This window comes from Patagioenas fasciata, chromosome 33 (genome assembly GCF_037038585.1).
Source record: "Patagioenas fasciata isolate bPatFas1 chromosome 33, bPatFas1.hap1, whole genome shotgun sequence".
Lineage (NCBI taxonomy): Eukaryota > Metazoa > Chordata > Aves > Columbiformes > Columbidae > Patagioenas > Patagioenas fasciata.
Window position 1 is genome coordinate 517,792 of NC_092552.1, and position 22,381 is coordinate 540,172.

Sequence of the window (22,381 nt, forward strand, 5' to 3'; positions counted from 1 at the left end):
TGGCCCCAAGTGTCCCCCCCATGTCCCCCCAAATGTCCCCCCCATGGCCCCAAGTGTCCCCCCCATGTCCCCCCCCATGTCCCCCCAAGTCCCCCCCATATCCCCAAACGTGTCCCCCCAAGCCCCCCCTGTGCCCCCAAATGTCTCCCATGAGTCCCCACCCCCCCAAATGTCCCCACCGTGTCCTCCATGAGTCCCCCCCGTGTCCCCCTGTCCCCAAATGTCCCCCCCGTGTCCTCCCCATGTCCCCAAATGTCCCCCCCGTACCCCCCCATATCCGCAGATGTCCCCCCAAATGTGCCCCCATGTCCCCCCCCAATGCCCCCCCGCCCCCCCCATGTCCCCCGTGTCCCCCCCTGTCCCGCACCAGCCCGCGGGGTCCCGGGGGGGGTCTCTCCAGCTCCGGTCTCTTCAGCGGGGCCCCCGCGTCCTCCCCGCCCGGTTCCCGCGCCCTGCGGCAGCGTCAGGACACGCCCACCGAGCCACGCCCCTCACAAGCCCCGCCCAATCCCCCCCTCCCCCGCGGTAGCCCCGCCCACCTCCCCCTCCCCAAGCCCCGCCCAGTCCCAAAGCCCCCGCTGTAGCCCCGCCCACCGCCTCCACAACCACGCCCGCTTCCCAAAGCCCCGCCCACCACCACGCCCCACCCTCAAAGCCCCGCCCACCACAACCACACCCCTCCACAAAAAACCCGCCCCTCGCGTAGCCCCGCCCACCTTTTCCTGGCGGGGCGGGGCTTGGGGGCGGGGCCGAGGGCGGGGTCGCTGCCCCAGCGCGGGAGGGCGGGGCCAGGGCGGGAGGGGGCGGAGCCTCGGCCGGGGAAGCTGCGGGCGCGCGGCCGGGGGGGCGGGGCCGCGGCCGAGGGGGCGGAGCCTGGAGGCCCACGAGGGCCCCGCCCCCTCGGCGCCTCGGCCCCGCCCAGCTGGAAGTCGCCGTCCATGGGGATGTAGGGGGCCAGCATGGCCAGGTCCAGGGGGGACACCTGGGGACATTGGGGGCGTTGGGGACACTGGGGGTGACATGGGGACTTGGGGGGACACTGGGGCCGCGGGGACCCCCCCGTACCTGCAGGGCGGTGCCGCCCCCGGGGCTCCCAAACAGCTTCTGCACCTCGAAGAGCAGCTCGTCCCCGGGGGGCTGGGGGGGACACGGCCATGGACCCCCCGTAACCCCCAAAACCAACCTGATCCCCACACCTGACACCCCCAGACGCCCCCCAAGTCCCCTGGGACCCCCAGAGCCCCCCACCCCCCACATATTCCTCTGGGACCCCCGAGCCCCCCCAGTTCCCCAGGCCCCCCCATATTCCCGTGGGACCCCCCCAGGGACCCCTCCAATGTTCCGCAGGGACCCTCAGAGTCCCTCAGCCCCCCCAAATTCCCCAGGCCCCCCCAGACCCTCCACATTCCCATGGGACCCCCCCCCCCATTCCCCAGACCCCCCCCAATTACCCAAAGACCCCCCAGCCCCCCCAGCCTCCCCAAGCCCCCCCTTGGGACCCCCCAGGCCCCTCATATTCCCCAAGCCCCCCCCATATCCTCCTGGGACCCCCAGAGACCCCCCCCATTCCCCAGACCCCCCATTACCCAAAGACCCCCCAGCCCCCCCAAGCCCCCCCTTGGGACCCCCCCATTCCCCAGGCCCCCCCATATACCCATGTGATCCCCAGGACCCCCAACCCCCCCATATTCCCATGGGAACCCCCCCCCCCATTCCCCAGACCCCCCAATTACCCAAAGCCCCCCCAGCCCCCCCCAGGCTCCCCAAGCCCCCCTTGGGACCCCCCCAATACCCAAGCCCCCCCAATTACCCAAAGACCCCCCAGCCCCCCCCAGGCTCCCCAAGCCCCCCTTGGGACCCCCCCCAATACCCAAGCCCCCTCAATTACCCAAAGCTCCCCCAGCCCCCCCCAGGCTCCCCAAGCCCCCCCTTGGGACCCCCCCCAATACCCAAGCCCCCCCAATTACCCAAAGACCCCCCAGCCCCCCCCAGGCTCCCCAAGCCCCCCTTGGGACCCCCCCCAATACCCAAGCCCCCCCAATTACCCAAAGCCCCCCCAGCCCCCCCCAGGCTCCCCAAGCCCCCCCTTGGCCCCGCCCCGGTCCCAGGGCCCCCCCGCTGACCGGGGAGGGGCTGCGGCGCCGCCGGGGGGGGGTCCCGCCGGTGGGGGGGGGGTCGAAGATGGGGCTGAGCAGCCGGGCCAGGGGGGGGGAGCAGAAGCGGCGGGGGTCGCGCTGCAGAGCGGCCTCGGGGACCTGCGGGGGGCGCACGAACGCCAGCACCCCCACCCCTGCGGGGGGGTCAGGGACACGAACCCCCCAGGGACCCCCAAACCCCCCCAGGGACCCCAAACCCCCCCCCCAGCACCCCCACCCCTGCGGGGGGGTCAGGGACACGAACCCCCCAGGGACCCCCAAACCCCCCCAGGGACCCCCAAACCCCCCCAGCACCCCCACCCCTGCGGGGGGGTCAGGGACACGAACCCCCCAGGGACCCCCAAACCCCCCCCCAGCACCCCCACCCCTGCGGGGGGGTCAGGGACACGAACCCCCCAGGGACCCCCAAACCCCCCCAGGGACCCCCAAACCCCCCCAGCACCCCCACCCCTGCGGGGGGGTCAGGGACCCGAACCCCCCAGGGACCCCCAAACCCCCCCCAGCACCCCCACCCCTGCGGGGGGGTCAGGGACCCGAACCCCCCAGGGACCCCCAAACCCCCCCAGGGACCCCCAAACCCCCCCAGCACCCCCACCCCTGCGGGGGGGTCAGGGACCCGAACCCCCCAGGGACCCCCAAACCCCCCCAGGGACCCCCAAACCCCCCCAGCACCCCCACCCCTGCGGGGGGGTCAGGGACACGAACCCCCCAGGGACCCCCAAACCCCCCCAGGGACCCCCAAACCCCCCCCAGCACCCCCACCCCTGCGGGGGGGTCAGGGACCCGAACCCCCCAGGGACCCCCAAACCCCCCCAGCACCCCCACCCCTGCGGGGGGGTCAGGGACACGAACCCCCCAGGGACCCCCAAACCCCCCCAGGGACCCCCAAACCCCCCCCAGCACCCCCACCCCTGCGGGGGGGTCAGGGACCGAACCCCCCAGGGACCCCCAAACCCCCCCCAGCACCCCCACCCCTGCGGGGGGGTCAGGGACACGAATCCCCCAGGGACCCCCAAACCCCCCCAGGGACCCCCAAACCCCCCCAGCACCCCCACCCCTGCGGGGGGGTCAGGGACACGAATCCCCCAGGGACCCCCAAACCCCCCCAGGGACCCCCAAACCCCCCCAGCACCCCCACCCCTGCGGGGGGGTCAGGGACCCGAACCCCCCAGGGACCCCCAAACCCCCCCCAGCACCCCCACCCCTGCGGGGGGCTCAGGGACCCCGAACCCCCCAGGGACCCCCAAACCCCCCCCCAGCACCCCCACCCCTGCGGGGGGGTCAGGGACACGAACCCCCCAGGGACCCCCAAACCCCCCCAGGGACCCCCAAACCCCCCCCAGCACCCCCACCCCTGCGGGGGGACCCAAAAAACCCCCAGACCCCCCAAAAGCCCCCAGACCCCATAGACCCCCCCAACACCTCCCAAAACCACCCCAGATCCCCCCAAACCTCCAGGGACCCCCAAATCTCCCTCATCCCCCCGAGTCCCTCCAGTCCCCCCAGTGCCCCCAGTGACCCCCAGTTCCCCAGTGCCCCCAGTGCCCCCCAGTGTCCCCAGTCCCCCCAGTGACCCCCAGTCCCCCCAGTCCCTCCAGTCCCCCCAGTCCCCCCAGTGCCCCCCAGTGTCCCCAATGCCCCAGTGCCCCCCAGTGACCCCCAGTTCCCCAGTGCCCCCCAGTTCCCCAGTGCCCCCCAGTTCCCCCCAGTTCCCCAGTCCCCCCAGTGCCCCCAGTGACCCCCAGTCCCCCCAGTCCCTCCAGTCCCCCCAGTCCCCCCAGTGCCCCCCAGTGTCCCCAATGCCCCAGTGCCCCCCAGTGCCCCCCAGTTCCCCAGTGCCCCCCAGTTCCCCCCAGTTCCCCCAGTCCCCCCAGTGCCCCCCAGTGCCCCCCAGTGTCCCCAATCCCCCCAGTGCCCCCAGTGACCCCCAGTGCCCCCCAGTGTCCCCAGTGCCCCCCAGTGTCCCCAGTCCCCCCAGTGCCCCCCAGAGCCCCCAGTGTCCCCCAGTGCCCTCCAGTCCCCCCAGTGCCCCCCAGTCCCCCCAGTGCCCCCCAGTGTCCCCTGCCCCCCCCCCTCACCCAGGCCGAGGCTCAGAACGGGCTCCTGGGGATCGGGCCCGGGTGGGGGGGGCAGCCGCCGCCCCTCCCCCCGCCGGGGGGTCTGTTCCAGCGACAGCACCACCCCCCCCTGCTCCACGCGGCTGGGGGGGACACGGGGACATTGGGGACAATGCGGGGTCCCCATGACCCCCCCAGGTCACCCCAGTGTCCCCATGAACCCCCAGTGTCCCCAAGAACCCCCCCAGAGTTCCACACGGCTGGGGGGGACACAAGGACATTGGGGACAATGCGGGGTCCCCATGACCCCCCCAGGTCACCCCAGTGTCCCCATGAACCCCCAGTGTCCCCACAACCGCCCCTCGCTCCACGCAGCTGGGGGGACACGGGGACATTGGGGACAATGCGGGGTCCCCATGACCCCCCCAGGTCACCCCAGTGTCCCCAAGAACCCCCAGGGTCCCCACAGCCCCCCCGCTGCTCCACATGGCTGGGGGGAGACAAGGGGGACAACGGGGACATTGGGGGACAATGGGGACATTGGGGGACAATGGGGACAATCCGGTGTCCCCAGGGTCCCCATGTCACCCCCAGTGCCCCCATGAACCCTCAGTATCCCCACGTCCCAATGTCTCCCCATGTTCCCATGTCCCCCCATGACCCCACGTCCATGTCCCCCATACTCCCCATATCCCCATGCCCCCATATCCCCCCATGTCCCCCCAAGTCCCCATGTCCCCCGTGTCCTCATAGTCCTCTATGTCCCCATGTCCCCCATGTCCCCATGCCCCTCATGTCCCCCCGTGTCCCCACATCCCCCCGTGTCCCCATATCCCCCCGTGTCCCCATATCCCCCCATGTCCCCCTGTGTGCCCCCATGTCCCCCCATGTTCCCTCCGTGTCCCCATGCCCCCCGTATCCCCCCATGTCCCCATATCCCCCCATGTCCCCATGTCCCCCCAAGTCCCCATGTCCCCCATGTCCTCATACCCCGCCATGTCCCCATGTCCCCCCAAGTCCCCATAGCCCCCATGTCCCCATATCCCCCATGTCCCCATATCCCCCTTGTCCCCCATGTCCCCCCAAGTCCCCATATCCCCCATGTCCCCCATGTCCCCATATCCCCCCCTGTCCCCCCATATCCCCATATCCCCCCATGTCCCCCCATGTCCCCCCAAGTCCCCAAGTCCCCATGTCCCCATACCCCGCCATGTCCCACCATGTCCCCGCAAGTCCCCATGTCCCCCATGTCCTCATACCCCGCCATGTCCCCCATGTCCTCACACCCCCCCATGTCCCCATGTCCCCCCAAGTCCCCATAGCCCCCATGTCCCCATATCCCCCATGTCCCCATATCCCCCATGCCCCCCATGCCCCCCATGCCCCCCGTGTCCCCCACGTCCCCGTGTCCCACCTGAGCACGAAGGTGACGCAGACGACGCCCTCGGGGGGGGCCCCGCGCCCGCTGCCCATCACCGTGGCCTGGGTCTGCGCCCACAGGAACCCCCCGGGCCGCGCCAGCAGCCGGTACGGCCGGGTCACCGCCTGGCCCTTGCTCAGCACTGCGGACACGGGGACGCCGGGACACTGAGGACAATGGGGGTGCTGGGGGCAATGGGGGTAATGGGGGTGCTGGGGGCAATGGGGGCAATGGGGGTAATGGGGGTGTTGGGGGCAATGGGGGTAATGGGGGTGTTGGAGGCAACAGGGGCATTGGGGGCAATGGGGGCATTGAGGGCATTGGGGGTAATGGGGGCAATGGGGACATTGGGGGCATTGGGGGTAATAGGGGCAATGGGGACAATAGGGGCAATGGGGGCAATGGGGGCATTGGGGGCAATGGGGGTAATGGGGGCAATGGGGACATTGGGGGCATTAGGGGTAATGGGGGTAATGGGGGCATTGGGGGCAATGGGGACATTGGGGGCAATGGGGGCAATGGGGGCAATGGGGACATTGGGGGCAATGGGGACATTGGGGGCATTGGGGGCAATGGGGGCATTGGGGGCAATGGGGACGTTGGGGGCAATGGGGGTAATGGGGGCAATGGGGACATTGGGGACATTGGGGGCATTGGGGGTAATGGGGGTAATGGGGGCAATGGGGACATTGGGGACATTGGGGGTAATGGGGGCAATGGGGACATTGGGGACAATGCGGGCGTTGGGGGCAATGGGGGCATTGGGGGCAATGGGGGAAATGGGGGCATTGGGGGCAATGGGGGCATTGGGGGCAATGGGGGCGCTGGGGGCAATGGGGACATTGGGGGCAATGGGGGCAATGGGGACATTGGGGGTAATAGGGGCAATGGGGACAATAGGGACACTGGGGGCAATGGGGACATTGGGGGCAATGGGGGCAATGGGGACATTGGGGGCATTGGGGGCAATGGGGGCATTGGGGGCAATGGGGACATTGGGGTCAATGGGGGCATTGGGGGCAATGGGGACAATGGGGGCAATGGGGACATTGGGGGCAATGGGGGCATTGGGGGCAATGGGGACATTGGGGACAATGCGGGCGTTGGGGGCATTGGGGGTAATAGGGGCAATGGGGACAATAGGGACACTGGGGGCAATGGGGGCATTGGGGACATTGGGGACAATGCGGGCGTTGGGGGCAATGGGGACATTGGGGGCAATGGGGGCAATGGGGGCAATGGGGACGTTGGTGACATTGGGGGCATTGGGGGTAATGGGGGTAATGGGGGTAATGGGGACATTGGGGACAGCGGAATCAATGGGGACACTGGGGTCAATGGGGACATTGGGGGCAATGAGGGCAATGAGGGCAATGGAGGCAATGGAGGCAGGGGTGCAGGTTTTGGGGTGCAGGTTTTGGGTGCAGTTTTGGGGTGCAGACTCATGCGTGTGGACGCTCCTGCTGAGGGGGTTGGGGTGCAGGGGTGCAGGGGGGTTTTGGGGTGCAGTTTTGGGGTGCAGGTTTTGGGGTGCAGTTTTGGGGTGCAGGTTTTGGGGTGCAGTTTTGGGGTGCAGACCCCCGCGTGTGGACGCTCCTGCTGAGGGGGTTGGGGTGCAGGGGTGCAGGGGTGCAGGGGGGTTTTGGGGTGCAGTTTTGGGGTGCAGTTTTGGGGTGCAGACTCACGCGTGTGGACGCTCCTGCTGAGGGGGTTGGGGTGCAGGGGTGCAGGGGGGTTTTGGGGTGCAGGTTTTGGGTGCAGTTTTGGGGTGCAGGTTTTGGGGTGCAGGGTTTTGGGGTGCAGGGGAGTTTTGGGGTGCAGGGGTGCAGTTTTGGGGTGCAGACTCCCGCGTGTGGACGCTCCTGCTGAGGGGGTTGGGGTGCAGGGGTGCAGGGGTGCAGGGGGGTTTTGGGGTGCAGGTTTTGGGGTGCAGTTTTGGGGTGCAGACTCCCGCGTGTGGACGCTCCTGCTGAGGGGGTTGGGGTGCAGGGGTGCAGGGGTGCAGGGGGGTTTTGGGGTGCAGTTTTGGGGTGCAGTTTTGGGGTGCAGTTTTGGGGTGCAGACTCACGCGTGTGGACGCTCCTGCTGAGGGGGTTGGGGTGCAGGGGTGCAGGGGTGCAGGGGGGTTTTGGGGTGCAGGGGTGCAGTTTTGGGGTGCAGGTTTTGGGGTGCAGGGGTGCAGTTTTGGGGTGCAGACTCACGCGTGTGGACGCTCCTGCTGAGGGTGTCGGAGTCCAGCGCGTGCACGTACTCGAACAGGGAGCAGCCCAGCAGCTCCTCGGGGGCGAACCCCAGCACCTCCCCGATCCTGCACCCCAAAACAGGGCACCCCAAAACCCCTGAGCCCCAGAACAGGGCACCCCAGGACCTCCCCGATCCTGCACCCCAAAACAGGGCACCCCAAAACCACTGAGCCCCAGCACCTCCCCGATCCTGCACCCCAAAACAGGGCACCCCAAAACCACTGAGCCCCAGAACAGGGCACCCCAAAACTGCTCAACCCCAGCACCTCCCCGATCCTGCACCCCAAAACAGGGCACCCCAAAACTGCTCAACCCCAGCACCTCCCCGATCCTGCACCCCAAAACAGGGCACCCCAAAACTGCTCAACCCCAGCACCTCCCCGATCCTGCACCCCAAAACAGGGCCCCCCAAAACTGCTGAGCCCCAGAACAGGGCACCCCAGGACCTCCCTGATCCTGCACCCCAAAACCGTTGAACCCCCAAATCCAGCACCCCAGGACCTCCCCGATCCTGCACCCCAAAATGAGCACCCCAAAACTGCTGAGCCCCAGCACCTCCCCGATCCTGCACCCCCAAAATGGGTACCCCAGGTTTGTTGGGTGGTTTGGGGGTTCAGGGGGGGTTCAGGGGTGGTTTGGGGGTGCAGGGGGATGGTTTGGGGTGCAGGGTGTTTTTGGGGTGCCCACCTCTCGTCGCAATAGGTGAACCTCATGTCCATGCTGGGGGGTCGGTGGGTGGTTTGGGGGTCTCAGGGGTGGTTTTGGGGTGCAGGGGGGTCGGTGGGGGGTTTTGGGGTGCAGGGGGTTTTTGGGGTGCCCACCTCTTGTTGCAATAGGTGAACCTCATGTCCATGCTGGGGGTCGGTGGGTGGTTTGGGGGTCTCAGGGGTGGTTTGGGGGTCTCAGGGGTGGTTTGGGGGTTCGGGGGGGGTCTCAGGGGTGGTTTTGGGGTGCAGGGGGGGTCGGTGGGGGGTTTTGGGGTGCAGGGTGTTTTTGGGGTGCCCACCTCTCGTCGCAATAGGTGAACCTCATGTCCATGCTGTGCCGCGTCAGCACGGTCCCCGAGCCCAGGGGGGCGTCGATGGCCCCCGGGTGGGGGATGGGCTCGCAGATCAGAACGAGGCAGCGCAGGGGGGGGGCGCCCCCCCCGGCCCCCGCGTACGAGCGCATGTGACCCGCACAGTGCAGGACCTGGGGGGGCACCCCGAAAACGTCACCCCCAGAACCCCCCCAGGGACCCCTGTGACCCCCAAACCCCGCACAGTGCAGGACCTGGGGGGCACCCCGAAAACGTCACCCCCAGAACCCCCCCAGAGACCCCTGTGACCCCCAAACCGCACAGTGCAGGACCTGGGGGGCACCCCGAAAACGTCACCCCCAGAACCCCCCCAGAGACCCCTGTGACCCCCAAACCGCACAGTGCAGGACCTGGGGGCACCCCAAAAACGTCACCCCCAGAACCCCCCCAGGGACCCCTGTGACCCCCAAACCCCGCAGTGCAGGACCTGGGGGGGCACCCCGAAAACGTCACCCCCAGAACCCCCCCAGGGACCCCTGTGACCCCCAAACCCCGCAGTGCAGGACCTGGGGGGCACCCCGAAAACGTCACCCCCAGAACCCCCCCAGGGACCCCTGTGACCCCCAAACCCCACAGTGCAGGACCTGGGGGGCACCCCGAAAACGTCACCCCCAGAACCCCCCCAGGGACCCCTGTGACCCCCAGGGACCCCGTGACCCCCAAACCCCACAGTGCAGGACCTGGGGGGGCACACCGAAAACGTCACCCCCAGAACCCCCCCAGGGACCCCTGTGACCCCCAAACCCCGCAGTGCAGGACCTGGGGGGGCACCCCGAAAACGTCACCCCCAGAACCCCCCCAGGGACCCCTGTGACCCCCAAACCCCGCAGTGCAGGACCTGGGGGGCACCCCGAAAACGTCACCCCCAGAACCCCCCCAGGGACCCCTGTGACCCCCAAATCGCACAGTGCAGGACCTGGGGGGCACCCCGAAAACGTCACCCCCAGAACCCCCCCAGAGACCCCTGTGACCCCCAAACCGCACAGTGCAGGACCTGGGGGGCACCCCGAAAACGTCACCCCCAGAACCCCCCCAGAGACCCCTGTGACCCCCAAACCGCACAGTGCAGGACCTGGGGGGCACCCCGAAAACGTCACCCCCAGAACCCCCCCAGGGACCCCTGTGACCCCCAGGGACCCCTGTGACCCCCAAACCCCGCAGTGCAGGACCTGGGGGGGCACCCCGAAAACGTCACCCCCAGAACCCCCCCAGGGACCCCTGTGACCCCCAGGGACCCCTGTGACCCCCAAACCCCGCAGTGCAGGACCTGGGGGGCACCCCGAAAACGTCACCCCCAGAACCCCCCCAGAGACCCCTGTGACCCCCAAACCGCACAGTGCAGGACCTGGGGGCACCCCAAAAACGTCACCCCCAGAACCCCCCCAGGGACCCCTGTGACCCCCAAACCCCGCAGTGCAGGACCTGGGGGGCACCCCGAAAACGTCACCCCCAGAACCCCCCCAGGGACCCCTGTGACCCCCAGGGACCCCGTGACCCCCAAACCCCACAGTGCAGGACCTGGGGGGGCACACCGAAAACGTCACCCCCAGAACCCCCCCAGGGACCCCTGTGACCCCCAAACCCCGCAGTGCAGGACCTGGGGGCACCCCAAAAACACCATAGTGACCCCCAACCCCCCCCCTCGACCCCCTGTGACCCCCATGTCCCCCTCCATCCTCCCCATGTCCCCCATATCCCCCCATGTCCCCATGTCCCCCATACCCCCCCATGTCCCCCATACCCCCCCATGTCCCACATATCCCCCTGTCCCCCCATGTCCCCCCCCGTCCCCCATGTCCCCCCCATCCCCCTGTCCCCCCAAGTGCCCCCCATGTCCCCCATATCCCCCCATGTCCCCTCTTACCCCCCCATGTCCCCATGTTCCCCATGTCCCCCCGTCCCCCCATCTCCCCCTATGTCCCTCCCATCCCCCCCATATCCCCCCTATCCCCATGTCACCCCAAGTTCCCCCCATGTCCCCTATATCCCCCCATATCCCCCCATGTCCCCATGTCCCCCTGTCCCCCCATGTCCCCCCCATGCCCCCTGTGGCCCCATGTCCCCCCCATCCCCATGTCCCCCCTATCCCCATGTCACCCCAAGTTCCCCCCATGTCCCCTATATCCCCCCATATCCCCCCATGTCCCCATGTCCCCCTGTCCCCCCATGTCCCCCCCATGCCCCCTGTCCCCCCATGTCCCCCCCATCCCCCCCATGTCCCCCCTATCCCCATGTCACCCCAAGTTCCCCCCATGTCCCCTATATCCCCCCATATCCCCCCATGTCCCCATGTCCCCCTGTCCCCCCATGTCCCCCCATCCCCATGTCCCCCATATTCCCCCATGTCCCCTCTTACCCCCCCCATGTTCCCATGTTCCCCCCGTCCCAATGTCCCCTCTTATCCCCCCATGTCCTCTCCATGTCCCCATGTTCCCATGTCCCCCATGTCCCCCCATGTCCCCATGACCCCATGTCCCCATGTCCCCCCATCCCCATGTCCCCCCATGCCCCTCAATGTCCCCAATGTCCCCCATGTCCCCCTGTCCCCCCATGCCCCCCCATGCCCCCCCATGCCCCGCAATGTCCCCAATGTCCCCCTGTCCCCCCATGCCCCTCAATGTCCCCCATGTCCCCCTGTCCCCCCCTGCCCCTCAATGTCCCCAATGTCCCCCATGTCCCCCTGTCCCCCCATGCCCCGCAATGTCCCCAATGTCCCCCTGTCCCCCCATGCCCCTCAATGTCCCCCATGTCCCCCTGTCCCCCCATGCCCCGCAATGTCCCCAATGTCCCCCTGTCCCCCCATGCCCCTCAATGTCCCCCATGTCCCCCTGTCCCCCCATGCCCCCCAATGTCCCCCATGTCCCCCTGTCCCCCCATGCCCCTCAATGTCCCCAATGTCCCCCTGTCCCCCCCTGCCCCTCAATGTCCCCAATGTCCCCCATGTCCCCCTGTCCCCCCATGCCCCGCAATGTCCCCAATGTCCCCCTGTCCCCCCATGCCCCTCAATGTCCCCAATGTCCCCCATGTCCCCCTGTCCCCCCATGCCCCTCAATGTCCCCAATGTCCCCCCATGCCCCCCAATGTCCCCCATGTCCCCGTCCACCCATGCCCCTCAATGTCCCCAATGTCCCCCTGTCCCCCCATGCCCCGCAATGTCCCCAATGTCCCCCTGTCCCCCCATGCCCCGCAATGTCCCCAATGTCCCCAATGTCCCCCTGTCCCCCCATGCCCCCCAATGTCCCCCATGTCCCCCTGTCCCCCCATGCCCCCCAATGTCCCCCTGTCCCCCCATGCCCCCCCATGCCCCCCATGTCCCCAATGTCCCCCTGTCCCCCCATGCCCCTCAATGTCCCCAATGTCCCCCATGTCCCCCTGTCCCCCCATGCCCCTCAATGTCCCCAATGTCCCCCATGTCCCCCATGTCCCCCCATGCCCCCCAATGTCCCCCATGTCCCCGTCCCCCCCTGCCCCTCAATGTCCCCAATGTCCCCCATGTCCCCCTGTCCCCCCATGTCCCCAATGTCCCCCATGTCCCCCCATACCCCCCCATGTCCCACATATCCCCCTGTCCCCCCATGTCCCCCCCCGTCCCCCATGTCCCCCCCATCCCCCTGTCCCCCCAAGTGCCCCCCATGTCCCCCATATCCCCCCATGTCCCCTCTTACCCCCCCATGTCCCCATGTTCCCCATGTCCCCCCGTCCCCCCATCTCCCCCTATGTCCCCCCCATCCCCCCCATGTCCCCCCTATCCCCATGTCACCCCAAGTTCCCCCCATGTCCCCTATATCCCCCCATATCCCCCCATGTCCCCATGTCCCCCTGTCCCCCCATGTCCCCCCCATGCCCCCTGTCCCCCCATGTCCCCCCCATCCCCATGTCCCCCCTATCCCCATGTCACCCCAAGTTCCCCCCATGTCCCCTATATCCCCCCATATCCCCCCATGTCCCCCTGTCCCCCCATGTCCCCCCCATCCCCATGTCCCCCCATCCCCATGTCCCCCATATTCCCCCATGTCCCCTCTTACCCCCCCATGTTCCCATGTTCCCCCCGTCCCAATGTCCCCTCTTATCCCCCCATGTCCTCTCCATGTCCCCATGTTCCCATGTCCCCCATGTCCCCCCATGTCCCCATGACCCCATGTCCCCATGTCCCCCCATCCCCATGTCCCCCCATGCCCCTCAATGTCCCCAATGTCCCCCATGTCCCCCTGTCCCCCCATGCCCCCCCATGCCCCCCCATGCCCCGCAATGTCCCCAATGTCCCCCTGTCCCCCCATGCCCCTCGATGTCCCCCATGTCCCCCTGTCCCCCCCTGCCCCTCAATGTCCCCAATGTCCCCCATGTCCCCCTGTCCCCCCATGCCCCGCAATGTCCCCAATGTCCCCAATGTCCCCCTGTCCCCCCATGCCCCTCAATGTCCCCAATGTCCCCCTGTCCCCCCATGCCCCTCAATGTCCCCAATGTCCCCCATGTCCCCCTGTCCCCCCATGCCCCTCAATGTCCCCAATGTCCCCCCATGCCCCCCAATGTCCCCCATGTCCCCGTCCCCCCATGCCCCTCAATGTCCCCAATGTCCCCCTGTCCCCCCATGCCCCGCAATGTCCCCAATGTCCCCCTGTCCCCCCATGCCCCGCAATGTCCCCAATGTCCCCAATGTCCCCCTGTCCCCCCATGCCCCCCAATGTCCCCCATGTCCCCCTGTCCCCCCATGCCCCCCAATGTCCCCAATGTCCCCCTGTCCCCCCATGCCCCCCCATGCCCCCCATGTCCCCAATGTCCCCCTGTCCCCCCATGCCCCTCAATGTCCCCCATGTCCCCATGCCCCTCAATGTCCCCAATGTCCCCCATGTCCCCCTGTCCCCCCATGCCCCTCAATGTCCCCAATGTCCCCCATGTCCCCCCATGCCCCCCAATGTCCCCCATGTCCCCGTCCCCCCCTGCCCCTCAATGTCCCCAATGTCCCCCATGTCCCCCTGTCCCCCCATGTCCCCAATGTCCCCCATGTCCCCCCATGCCCCCCAATGTCCCCAATGTCCCCCTGTCCCCCCATGCCCCTCAATGTCCCCCATGTCCCCCGTCCCCCCATGCCCCCCAATGTCCCCCATGTCCCCCTGTCCCCCCATGCCCCTCAATGTCCCCAATGTCCCCCAATGTCCCCAATGTCCCCCTGTCCCCCCATGCCCCTCAGTGTCCCCAATGTCCCCCTGTCCCCCCATGTCCCCAATGTCCCCCATGTCCCCCCATGCCCCCCAATGTCCCCAATGTCCCCCATGTCCCCCCATGCCCCCCAATGTCCCCCATGTCCCCGTCCCCCCCTGCCCCTCAATGTCCCCCATGTCCCCCTGTCCCCCCATGCCCCCCAATGTCCCCAATGTCCCCCTGTCCCCCCATGCCCCTCAATGTCCCCAATGTCCCCCATGTCCCCCTGTCCCCCCATGCCCCCCAATGTCCCCAATGTCCCCCTGTCCCCCCATGCCCCCCAATGCCCCCCATGTCCCCAATGTCCCCCTGTCCCCCCATGCCCCTCAATGTCCCCAATGTCCCCCTGTCCCCCCATGCCCCTCAATGTCCCCAATGTCCCCCATGTCCCCCTGTCCCCCCATGCCCCCCCATGCCCCCCAATGTCCCCAATGTCCCCAATGTCCCTTGTCCCACCTTCCAGGAGGCGGCCTTGAGGTTGAGGCAGCGCCCCCTGCCGCTCAGGGTGCTCTTCATGCGCAGGGAGAAGCTGCGGCCCGAGCGCTCCCCCCGCCGCCGGGGGGGCCCTGGGAAAGGGGGCGGGGTCAGGGGGGCTGGGGGGGCCGGGGGGGTCAGGGGGTCATGGGGGCTGGGGGGGCTGGGGGTCAGGGGGGGCTGGGGGGCCCGGGGGGGTCGGGGGGTCAGGGGGGGCTGGGGGGTCGGGGGGCTGGGGGGGCCGGGGGGGTCGGGGGGTCAGGGGGGGCAGGGGGGGCAGAGGGGCTGGGGGTCCAGGGGGGGCTGGGGAGTCAGGGGGTCATGGGGGGCAGGGGGGCCAGGGGGTCATGGGGGGCAGGGGGGTCAGGGGAGGGGTCACAGGGGCTGGGGGGGTCAGGGGAGACATGGGGGGCTGGGGGAGTCAGGGGGGCCAAAGGGACTGGGGGGTCAGGGGGTCATGGGGGGCTGGGGGGGCCAGGGAGGGCTGGGGGGTCATGGGGGGCTGGGGGTGCTGGGCAGTCAGGGGGGTCATGGGGGACTGGGGGGTACAGGGGGGGTCCCAGAGGGTTTTGGGGGCCCTGGGGGGCTGGGGGGTACAGGGGGGTCCCAGAGGGTTTTGGGGGGCCCTGGGGGGCTGGGGGGTACGGGGGGGGTCCCAGAGGGTTTTGGGGGCCCTGGGGGTCCCCGGGGATCTCACCGTGCCGGGGGCTCAGCACGTCCTGCAGCTCCTCGTGGTCACAGGGGTGCACGAAGTCGAAGACGCTGTGACCAATCAGCTCCAGCTGGGGGGGGACGGGGGGGTCCTCATCAGATTTGGTGTCCCCCCCACTTTGGGGTCCCCCCCACTTTGGGGTCCCCCCCATTTTTGGGGTCCCCACCTGGCTGAGCCCCAGCAGGCGCTGCACGTTCTCGGACAGGAAGATCATGTCCCATGGATTCGGGGTTCCCACCCCCCATTTTTGGTTTCCCCCCCATTTTTGGGGTCCCCCCCACTTTGGGGTCCCCCCCATTTTTGGGGTCCCCCCACCTGGCTGAGCCCCAGCAGGCGCTGCACGTTCTCGGACAGGAAGATCATGTCCCATGGATTTGGGGTTCCCCCCCCCCCCATTTTTGGTTCCCCCCCATTTTTGTGGTCCCCCCCACTTTCGGGTCCCCCCCACTTTGGGGTCCCCCCCATTTTTGGGGTCCCCCCACCTGGCTGAGCCCCAGCAGGCGCTGCACGTTCTCGGACAGGAAGATCATGTCCCATGGATTCGGGGTTCCCCCCCCCATTTTTGGTTCCCCCCCCATTTTTGGTTCCCCCCCCATTTTTGGGGTCCCCCCCATTTTTGGGGTCCCCCCACCTGGCTGAGCCCCAGCAGGCGCTGCACGTTCTCGGACAGGAAGATCATGTCCCATGGATTCGGGGTTCCCCCCCCCCCATTTTTGGTTCCCCCCCCATTTTTGGGGTCCCCCCCACTTTGGGGTCCCCCCCATTTTTGGGGTCCCCACCTGGCTGAGCCCCAGCAGGCGCTGCACGTTCTCGGACAGGAAGATCATGTCCCATGGATTTGGGGTTCCCCCCCCATTTTTGGGGTCCCCCCCCACTTTGGGGTCCCCCCCACTTTGGGGTCCCCCCCATTTTTGGGGTCCCCCCACCTGGCTGAGCCCCAGCAGGCGCTGCACGTTCTCGGACAGGAAGATCATGTCCCATGGATTTGGGGTTCCCCCCCCATTTTTGGGGTCCCCCCCCACTTTGGGGTCCCCCCCACTTTGGGGTCCCCCCCATTTTTGGGGTCCCCCCACCTGGCTGAGCCCCAGCAGGCGCTGCACGTTCTCGGACAGGAAGATCATGTCCCATGGATTTGGGGTTCCCCCCCCATTTTTGGGGTCCCCCCCCACTTTGGGGTCCCCCCCACTTTGGGGTCCCCCCCATTTTTGGGGTCCCCACCTGGCTGAGCCCCAGCAGGCGCTGCACGTTCTCGGACAGGAAGATCATGTCCCCCGCCTCGCTCAGCACCATCACGAACCCCCCCAGCGCCTGTAGGTAACACCCGTCCACCCCCTCGGCCGGGGGGGGCAGCGAGCCTGGGGGCACAAAGGGGGGGGCGTCAATTAGGGGGGGGTCGATGGGAGGGGGGAATCAATTGGGGGGGATCAATGGGAAGGTGTCAATTGGGGGGGGGTCAATGGGAGGGGATCAATGGGGGGGATCAATGGGAAGGGGGTCAATGGGAAGGGGGTCAATGGGGGAGTTATGAATGGGAGGGGGGATCAATGGGGGAGTTATCAATGGGGGGGGGGATCAATGGGGGAGTTATCAATGGGGGGGGGGATCAATGGGGGAGTTATCAATGGGGGGGATCAATGGGAGGGGGGAATCAATGGGGGGGATCAATGGGGGAGTTATGAATGGGGGGGGATCAATGGGGGAGTTATCAATGGGGGGGATCAATGGGAGGGGGGAATCAATGGGGGAGTTATGAATGGGGGGGGATCAATGGGGGAGTTATGAATGGGGGGGAATCAATGGGGGAGTTATCAATGGGGGGGATCAATGGGGGAGTTATGAATGGGGGGGGATCAATGGGAGGGGGGAATCAATGGGGGGGATCAATGGGGGAGTTATCAATGGGGGGGGATCAACGGGGGAGTTATCAATGGGAGGGATCAATGGGGGAGTTATCAATGAGGGGGGATCAATGGGGGAGTTATCAATGGGGGGGATCAATGGGGGAGTTATGAATGGGGGGGGGGATCAATGGGGGAGTTATCAATGGGGGAGTTATCAATGGGGGGGGATCAATGGGGGAGTTATCAATGGGAGGGATCAATGGGGGAGTTATCAATGGGGGGGATCAATGGGGGAGTTATGAATGGGGGGGATCAATGGGAGGGGGGAATCAATGGGGGGAGATCAATGGGAGGGAGGAATCAATGGGGAAGATCAATGGGGGTGTCAATGGGGGGGTATCAATGGGGGGGGATCAATGGGGGGGATCAATGGGAAGGTGTCAATTCGGGGGGGATCAATGGGAGGGGGATCAATGGGAAGGGGGATCAATGTGGGGGGGATCAATGTAGGGGGGGTCAATGGGGGAGTTATCAATGCGGGGGGATCAGTGGGGGAGTTATGAATGGGAGGGGGGATCAATGGGGGGGGATCAATGGGGGAAGATCAATGGGAAGGTGTCAATGGGGGGGATCAATGGGGGTGTCAATGGGGGAGTTATCAATGGGGGGGGATCAATGGGAGGGGGGATCAATTGGGGGTATCAGTGAGGGGGGGAATCAATGGGGGTGACAATGGGGGGGATCAGTGGGGGGGGCATCAGTGGGGGTGACAATGGGGGGGATCAGTGGGGGTGACAATGGGGGGGATCAGTGGGGGTGTCAATGGGAGGGATCAATGGGAGGGATCAGTGGGGGGGGATCAATGGGGGAGGGATCAATGGGGTGCACTGACCATTGTGCAGCCGCAGGTAGCTCATGGCCATGGGGTTTGGGGTGCTGGGGTTTTGGGGTGCAGGGTGCAGGTTTGGGGTGCAGGGTGCAGGTTCGGGGTGCAGTTCGGGGTGCAGGGTGCAGTTTTGGGGTGCCCTCACCGTCGTGCAGCAGGCGGTGCAGCCGCAGGTAGCTCAGCGTCAGCCTCATGACCGTGGGGACTGGGGTGCAGGGTGCAGGTTTGGGTGCAGGGTGCAGGTTCGGGATGCAGGGTGCAGTTTGGGGGTGCAGTTTGGGGTGCAGGGTGCAGGTTCGGGGTGCAGTTTGGGGTGCAGGGTGCAGTTCTGGGGTGCCCTCACCATCGTGCAGCAGGCGGTGCAGCCGCAGGTAGCTCAGCGTCAGCCTCATGACCGTGGGGACTGGGGTGCAGGGTGCAGGGTGCAGGGTGCAGGGTGCAGGGGTTTCAGGGTGCAGGTTCAGGGTGCAGTTTGGGGTGCAGGGTGCAGTTCTGGGGTGCCCTCACCGTCGTGCAGCAGGCGGTGCAGCCGCAGGTAGCTCAGCGTCAGCCTCATGACCATGGGGACTGGGGTGCAGGGGTTTGGGTGCAGGGTGCAGGTTTGGGGTGCAGGGTGCAGGTTTGGGGTGCAGTTTGGGGTGCAGGGTGCAGTTCTGGGGTGCCCTCACCATCGTGCAGCAGGCGGTGCAGCCGCAGGTAGCTCAGCGTCAGCCTCATGACCGTGGGGACTGGGGTGCAGGGGTTTGGGGTGCAGGGTGCAGGTTTGGGGTGCAGGGTGCAGGTTCGGGGTGCAGTTTGGGGTGCAGGGTGCAGGTTCGGGGTGCAGTTTGGGGTGCAGGGTGCAGTTCTGGGGTGCTCTCACCATCGTGCAGCAGGCGGTGCAGCCGCAGGGAGCTCAGCGTCAGCCTCATGACCGTGGGGACTGGGGTGCAGGGGTTTGGGGTGCAGGGTGCAGTTTGGGGGTGCAGGGTGCAGGTTCGGGATGCAGGGTGCAGTTTGGGGGTGCAGTTTGGGGTGCAGGGTGCAGGTTCGGGGTGCAGTTTGGGGTGCAGGGTGCAGGTTCGGGGTGCAGTTTGGGGTGCAGGGTGCAGGTTCGGGGTGCAGTTTGGGGTGCAGGGTGCAGTTCTGGGGTGCTCTCACCGTCGTGCAGCAGGCGGTGCAGCCGCAGGTAGCTCAGCGTCAGCCTCATGACCGTGGGGACTGGGGTGCAGGGTGCAGGGTGCAGGTTCGGGGTGCAGTTTGGGGGTGCAGGGTGCAGGTTCGGGGTGCAGTTTGGGGTGCAGGGTGCAGGTTCGGGGTGCAGTTTTGGGGTGCAGGGTGCAGGTTCAGGGTGCAGTTTGGGGTGCAGGGTGCAGTGGTTTTGGGGTGCAGGTTCAGGGTGCAGTTTGGGGGTGCAGGGTGCAGGTTCAGGGTGCAGTTTGGGGGTGCAGGGTGCAGTTCTGGGGTGCTCTCACCGTCGTGCAGCAGGCGGTGCAGCCGCAGGTAGCTCAGCGTCAGCCTCATGACCGTGGCCTTGTCCAGGTGGGCGCAGACCCCGCGGTTGAAGGGCAGCGTGCGCGCCAGCTGCGCGAACACCTCGGCCTCGCGGCTGCGCCGGCACCGCGCCGCGTCCCGGGAGCGCTCCTTGCGCACATCCGGGGGGCACCTGCACCCACAGCACCCATGGGAGTCATACAGCATCCATACTGCACCCCCTGCACCGCGCCGCGTCCCGGGAGCGCTCCTTGCGCACATCCGGGGGGCACCTGCACCCGTGGGAGACATGGGAGTCATACAGCACCCATGGGAGACACACAGCACCCATAGCACCCATGGGAGACACACAGCACCCATAGCATCCATACGGCACCCCCTGCACGGCGCCGCGTCCCGGGAGCGCTCCTTGCGCACATCCGGGGGGCACCTGCACCCATGGGAGACATGGGAGTCATACAGCACCCATGGGATCCATACTGCACCCCCTGCACCGCGCCGCGTCCCGGGAGCGCTCCTTGCGCGCATCCGGGGGGCACCTGCACCCCCGGGAGACACACAGCACCCATGGGAGACACACAGCATCCATACTGCACCCCCTGCACCGCGCCGCGTCCCGGGAGCGCTCCTTGCGCACATCCGGGGGGCACCTGCACCCGTGGGAGACATGAGAGTCATACAGCACCCATGGGAAACATACAGCACCCATAGCACCCATGGGAGTCATACAGCACCCATGGGATCCGTACTGCACCCCCTGCACCGCGCCGCGTCCCGGGAGCGCTCCTTGCGCACATCCGGGGGGCACCTGCACCCACGGGAGACACACAGCACCCATGGGAGTCATACAGCATCCATACTGCACCCCCTGCACCGCGCCGCGTCCCGGGAGCGCTCCTTGCGCACATCCGGGGGGCACCTGCACCCATAGCACCCATGGGAGTCATACAGCACCCATACTGCACCCCCTGCACCGCGCCGCGTCCCGGGAGCGCTCCTTGCGCACATCCGGGGGGCACCTGCACCCACGGGAGACACACAGCACCCGTGGGAGTCATACAGCATCCATGGGAGACACACAGCACCCATGGGATCCATACTGCACCCCCTGCACCGCGCCGCGTCCCGGGAGCGCTCCTTGCGCACATCCGGGGGGCACCTGCACCCATAGCACCCATGGGAGTCATACAGCATCCATACTGCACCCCCTGCACCGCGCCGCGTCCCGGGAGCGCTCCTTGCGCACATCCGGGGGGCACCTGCACCCATAGCACCCATGGGAGTCATACAGCACCCATACTGCACCCCCTGCACCGCGCCGCGTCCCGGGAGCGCTCCTTGCGCACATCCGGGGGGCACCTGCACCCACGGGAGACACACAGCACCCGTGGGAGTCATACAGCATCCATGGGAGACACACAGCACCCATGGGATCCATACTGCACCCCCTGCACCGCGCCGCGTCCCGGGAGCGCTCCTTGCGCACATCCGGGGGGCACCTGCACCCATAGCACCCATGGGAGTCATACAGCATCCATACTGCACCCCCTGCACCGCGCCGCGTCCCGGGAGCGCTCCTTGCGCACATCCGGGGGGCACCTGCACCCATGGGAGACACACAGCGCCCATAGTGCACCCACAGCACCCATGGGATCCATACAGCACCCATAGTGCACCCACAGCACCCATGGGATCCATACAGCACCCATGGGATCCATACAGCACCCATAGTGCACCCACAGCACCCATGGGATCCATACAGCACCCATGGGATCCATACAGCACCCATAGTGCACCCACAGCACCCATGGGATCCATACAGCACCCATGGGATCCATACAGTACCCACAGTGCACCCACAGCACCCATGGGATCCATACAGCACCCATGGGATCCATACAGCACCCATAGTGCACCCACAGCACCCATGGGATCCATACAGCACCCATGGGATCCATACAGCACCCATAGTGCACCCACAGCACCCATGGGATCCATACAGCACCCATGGGATCCATACAGTACCCACAGTGCACCCACAGCACCCATGGGATCCATACAGCACCCATGGGATCCATACAGCACCCATAGTGCACCCACAGCACCCATGGGATCCATACAGCACCCATGGGATCCATACAGCACCCACAGTGCACCCACAGCACCCATGGGATCCATACAGCACCCATGGGATCCATACAGCACCCACAGTGCACCCACAGCACCCATGGGATCCATACAGCACCCATGGGATCCATACAGCACCCACAGTGCACCCACAGCACCCATGGGATCCATACAGCACCCATGGGATCCATACAGCACCCATAGTGCATCCACAGCACCCATGGGATCCATACAGCACCCATAGTGCACCCACAGCACCCATGGGATCCATACAGCACCCATAGTGCATCCACAGCACCCATGGGATCCATACAGCACCCATGGGATCCATACAGCACCCACAGTGCACCCACAGCACCCATGGGATCCATACAGCACCCATAGTGCACCCACAGCACCCATGGGATCCATACAGCGCCCATAGTGCACCCACAGCACCCATGGGATCCATACAGCACCCATGGGATCCATACAGCACCCATAGTGCACCCACAGCACCCATGGGATCCATACAGCACCCATAGTGCACCCACAGCACCCATGGGATCCATACAGCACCCATGGGATCCATACAGCACCCACAGTGCACCCACAGCACCCATGGGATCCATACAGCACCCATGGGATCCATACAGCACCCATAGTGCACCCACAGCACCCATGGGATCCATACAGCACCCATGGGATCCATACAGCACCCATAGTGCACCCACAG

At 67.1% G+C, this 22,381-nt stretch overlaps 1 protein-coding gene across 9 annotated transcripts in view; it reads right to left on the bottom strand.

Moving 5' to 3' along the window:
- Window positions 1–22,381, bottom strand: part of HIF3A (hypoxia inducible factor 3 subunit alpha) — a 28,129-nt gene that overhangs the window by 641 nt on the left and 5,107 nt on the right. Inside the window, exons 2-14 of one of the 9 annotated variants that reach the window (XM_071800861.1) lie at window positions 19,521–19,711; window positions 16,558–16,694; window positions 15,325–15,409; window positions 14,610–14,719; window positions 8,883–9,067; window positions 7,835–7,941; window positions 5,628–5,775; window positions 4,308–4,356; window positions 4,235–4,272; window positions 2,124–2,290; window positions 1,066–1,137; window positions 717–982; window positions 368–452 (exon numbers count right to left, since the gene is read on the bottom strand). In XM_071800861.1, the coding sequence (XP_071656962.1) occupies window positions 368–452; window positions 717–982; window positions 1,066–1,137; window positions 2,124–2,290; window positions 4,235–4,272; window positions 4,308–4,356; window positions 5,628–5,775; window positions 7,835–7,941; window positions 8,883–9,067; window positions 14,610–14,719; window positions 15,325–15,409; window positions 16,558–16,694; window positions 19,521–19,711 (1,640 nt within the window). Of the gene's footprint in view, window positions 1–367; window positions 453–716; window positions 983–1,065; window positions 1,138–2,123; window positions 2,291–4,234; window positions 4,357–5,627; window positions 5,776–7,834; window positions 7,942–8,882; window positions 9,068–14,609; window positions 14,720–15,324; window positions 15,410–15,505; window positions 15,570–16,557; window positions 16,695–18,211; window positions 18,291–18,409; window positions 18,497–19,520; window positions 19,712–22,381 lie in introns of those variants that run through there. The other 8 variants (XM_071800860.1, XM_071800866.1, XM_071800865.1 and 5 more) reach the window with 8 other exon arrangements.